Source organism: Anopheles marshallii, chromosome 2 (genome assembly GCF_943734725.1).
Source record: "Anopheles marshallii chromosome 2, idAnoMarsDA_429_01, whole genome shotgun sequence".
In the NCBI taxonomy this organism is placed as follows: Eukaryota; Metazoa; Arthropoda; class Insecta; order Diptera; family Culicidae; genus Anopheles; species Anopheles marshallii.
In genome coordinates, this window is record NC_071326.1 from 54,625,737 (window position 1) to 54,630,528 (window position 4,792).

At 44.4% G+C, this 4,792-nt stretch overlaps 1 protein-coding gene across 1 annotated transcript; it reads left to right on the top strand.

Annotated features, from left to right (window-relative positions):
* Nucleotides 1-589: 589 nt before the first annotated feature.
* On the top strand, nucleotides 590-1,000 carry LOC128718161 (uncharacterized; the record flags this gene model as incomplete). The annotated part of the gene is made up of 1 exon (XM_053811832.1): nucleotides 590-1,000. A coding segment is annotated over one exon (411 nt), but the record flags the coding sequence as incomplete, so codon positions are not given.
* Between the last annotated feature and the right edge of the window lie 3,792 nt (nucleotides 1,001-4,792).

The window sequence follows — 4,792 nt, forward strand, 5'->3', positions numbered from 1 at the left end:
ATCATTGGACCGTTCCCCGTCAGCAATGGCAACCGCTATTGTCTGACCATCATCAACCGTTTCACCCGTTGGCCCGAAGCAGTACCGATTCCAGACATTACCGCGACAACTGTCGTTTCGGCACTGTTACAGCATTGGATCGCCCGGTTTGGAGTGCCATCGTACATCACCACGGACCAAGGCAGACAATTCGAGTCATCCTTGTTCAAGGAACTAACTCGAACACTCGGCACAAAGCATATTCGAACAACTGCTTATCATCCACAGGCGAACGGGTTGATTGAGCGATGGCACCGCACATTGAAGGCAGCCATCTGCTGCAAAGACACAACGAGATGGAGCGAGCATCTACCTCTAATCCTGCTGGGACTACGAACCACCCATAAAGAAGACATCAACGCTTCACCTGCCGAGCTGGTCTATGGTACGACACTCACCATCCCAGCCGAGTTCCTCGCCGAGAAGCCACCGCCAGCCGACCAATCGGACTTTGCCAAAACACTGCAAGAAGCGATGAACAACATCCGTCCGCCGAAAACCGCATTCCAACCGGACCGCATTTGTACACGCCAACCTTAACAAATGCTCCCACGTGTTTCTACGCAACGATACCGTCCGCCCTGCCCTGACGACACCTTATCAAGGACCGTACCGGATTCTCAAACGAGGCCCAAAATCGTTCCAGATTTTGCATAATGGACATCCCTCGTTCGTATCCATCGACCGCTTGAAACCCGCTTATACCACCGGAGAAGATACTACACCAGCCGAACAGCCCCGACCCTTTGAAGAACCCATGATGACCTCACAACGCGTAACACCAACGGTCGATCCACTATCACCTGAGCAACCGTCCGCAACCTGTGAGCCTTCGTCCAGCGCGACCCCAACTAGCCAGACCCAGCCACAGCCAATATTACGACGGACAACCGAGAACAACATATCGACCGGAGTTACCAGATCGCAACGCAGAGTTGTGATCCCCCTGCGATACCGGTAACACCGCTCTAGGAGGGGAGTACTGTGGCGACCAGGGCGTCGTAATTAGCCAAGACACAAAAAAGCTCCACCTAGGCAAAAAAGAGGGTACTAACCAAATTGCTAGTTGGGAAGTTTTGCCTGGACAAGACGAAAAATGAGTTCTTTGTTCCTAGTTAAACCCAAACTAGACAACCGGTAAGGCTAGAACAATAAGATCCTTGTTTGTAGGAGAGGAACGAAAGAATAGGCGAACAAACGAAAAACAGACAGGATTAAACACGAAAGGAGACAGGAAAGTTCGAGACATGGCCAGCACAGTATAAAAGCGGTGGCATGTCCGAACGAAAAGTTAGTTATCGCTCCGATCTCCAACGAGGAAGACCTTCTACGAGTTATCGCTCCGATCTCCGACGAGGAAGACCTTCTGCGAGTTATCGCTCCGATCTCCGACGAGGAAGACCTTCTGCGAGTTATCGCTCCGATCTCCGACGAGGAAGACCTTCTGCGAGTTATCGCTCCGATCTCCGACGAGGAAGACCTTCTGCTAGTTATCGTTCAACACTTCGACAAGAAAATCCTTCTACTAGTTATCGTTTCCCCGTCAACCGACGAACATCTCGCTGCAACCCCAAGAAGAACCGAAGAGGGGCTAAGTCCCAACAAAGAAGGAAGGAGGAATAAAATAAGGGCTCCGAACTACGGTCAAACCCCCTAAAAGCCGTTTGACGCGGTTTGTCCAGACACGATTGGGTTGTCTTGGAACCAAAGATTATAGCGACGCCTGCTGTCAAACTGTGTGTGTAGTTTGGCTGTGAGGATCGAGCGCCGTCGTATGTCAATCTCTTAATCCGGTTTTTTCTGGCGGAGGCATAGTTTTTTTCTGGCGGAGGAGGGTTTAACAGTCCAGAACACAACTGTTCACATGATTATAACAACCGACTCTTTGACTTGACGCCACTGTCTACCACTTGTACACACGACAGACGGCGTAAGCTACTCTATCCAAATGATTAACACAATATTCATCTTGTTTTGAACAACTGACATCTTCGCCATTTCGGCTACATGTTTATCATGTACATGCACGTACATACATAATGGCACGTGACATATTTATCTGCCGAGGTGTTTGACGTCTACAGATTTCTCTTGTTCTTTCCGCAATGGCGACCAGCAATGACCTTGGATAAATAGGTCACGTTAGGGAGGGCTTCTGTGGTAGCGCAGATGTTGTTGTCAATCGCTGCAGTTGTACATGTCAAATAAGGGTTAGTAGTGTTTATGATTGTGATCAATTCTTCAAGTTGTGGCATGTGTTTGTTGAGCCGTTCTGTTTTCGTAAATAACATATATTATTAAATTAAAGTAAATTTAATAACAAATATTAAATTAAAATGGCATTCAATGCAGCTGTTACTGCTGCAGCGGCAGAAGCTTCTAGATTAGTGCAATTATTAATAGAAGAGGAAGTGGAGGAGGAGGAAAAAGGGCAGAATGCAGAACGGCGTTGCTGGATGACGGACCTTTTTCTGGAAAGGGATTTTGTGTGGAGCCGGCTGTTCCAGGCTATTGATGGAGAAGGACCGAACAACCGCTATAACGATTTCTTCCGACTGAATCGCGAGGAGTTTCACTCGCTCGCTATCGCGCTTCGGTTTTTGGCTGCAGGCGATTCATATGAAACCCTGCCTTTCATATTCAGAGTAAGTTATAAGTTATACGTTATAGTTATAGTAATTACAAGTTATAGTAAAAATTAAAATCATTATCAGTTTGGGAATTATAACGGCGGAGATTCAAATCCGCGAATCATCTTCTCATTGAACATGCATCAACTTCTTAACACAACACGTATAAAGTCACAGAAAGCCATAAATGACAGGCCTAGACCTCTTGAGATTGTTGTACCGAAAAAGAAAAGGGGAAGAAGTGGTGACCATGACTCCATATCCAGCGTTTGCGGTTCAGTAAAATGTATTGTGTTTCACCATCAATCGCCCCGTTTATCTTATAAGCTTACGCGATTCATTAAGTTGGACTCGTCATATTCTATCTGTTGTAAAACCTTATATCGTGCGGGTAAGTTACACAGATGTTGCGCTCGAGATGATTTTTTTTCACATTTTATAGTATTGCTACTAACTCGAGAAGATTTGTTTCACATTTTATAGAAATGCTACTAACTATTACAGTAATTAATATTTGAACAGTTAAAAAATATTACAACTTTCCTATTCCTTGTATAATTAGACATTTTCATTAAAATGGTAACAATAGCAATAGTGTCGCGGGCCGCACTGGAGACTCTCGAGGGCCGTAGTTGGGAGACCCCTGTCCTAAAGCAAGGAGCAGAAATTATACGCGTGGCCATTGCAGGAACGCAATTGCGATTCGCGTATGGCATCCAAGCAGCCGCAGAGAAGAGCAGTAACAAAGTGCAGTGAAAAGTGTGTGTGTTTTTTTTTTTTACAAGGAGTTTAAAATCTTCAAAAGACACCACTAGGGGCGACTTGGGATTTTTACCCAGTAAAAAAAATCTCCTTGGACTTTATGCACCCTCCCACGGGATCACCTCGCGGTATAACTTCGTGAGAAGGGCAGTGCCGTGGCACTCACTCTGACTTAGGTAACGCGCTAGCAACATACACTATCAGACACTTACTGACGCTCACTGCACAGACATATCACAGAACACTTAACACTTAGGCGCGACCATTCGCCTGGTCGTCTCTTCACTGCCGTTGTAGCTCCACCAGGATCAGACGCATCGTTCTGGCTGTGGCTTCCCACAGATGTGTGCTGCATGTGTGTCTGTGTGTGTGTGTGTGTGTGTGTCTGTGTGTAAACGGTAATCAATTTTAAATATGTTTTTAAGATAAATGAACTAAAATCTCAATTGATGCACTAGAAAATGTGCATCAAGTAATATAAAACATGTTGCATATTTGTTTATATTCACATCCGAAAATAGCTGTGGTGAAAGCGCAGCCGTTGTGCGAGACAGCTTTCATTACCACTGTCGCGAGAGAATAAGAAACAGGCACTCGTACGGCCCCTTCCTCGTTCCTTTCACAACCCTTCGATGGGCCGGATAATACTGCTATCCGGCCGAATATCTGGCCAATCTTTCGCTTCGTGCCAACTTTGGAACTGCTTCTTGGGAATTTCGTCCCGAACAACTCCACTTCGTGCTGGTCGACCACGCCAACGCCATCTGCATGTCAATTTTATCAACAGCTGTACAGAATAAAAGCAAAAAATCTTTATACGGTGGACGCGTATTTTACGCAGTTATACTTATTTTTTGCCAGGTCAAAAACACTCCATGTAACAAAACAAAAAACTCCACAAATCTAACAAAACCTAAAAAAATCGTTGTTTTGGTTGCGTATCTCATTTTAAAAACCGTTCGAAATGTTTATTGATTTAAAGGCATTACAAAGATCATTAATTTTTAAAACAGTTTGGTATCACCTGTCATGCAGAATGTTTTGGAGCGAAATTTCGTGCATGTTGTTATTTTTTAATATTTTTTTAATCACAGTTCTTGGTTCCATTTATTTTTCTTATAATGCTTTAGAAACAACTTATAAAAATAATAATAAGCTGATTAAGTCTCACGTGACAAAAGTTATTCTAATGATCCTTGCTTAACTTTCATACTAGCTAGTCGATACTTAAACTTTCGTAATATGGTATATTGTATTAAGATATGGTATGCCGGCTTGTGCGAAAATGTGGGTACGAAAGGCGTAACCAGAACCAAAAACCGCTAAAGTGTACATATAGGCAGAGAGGGCCGTCGTCGATG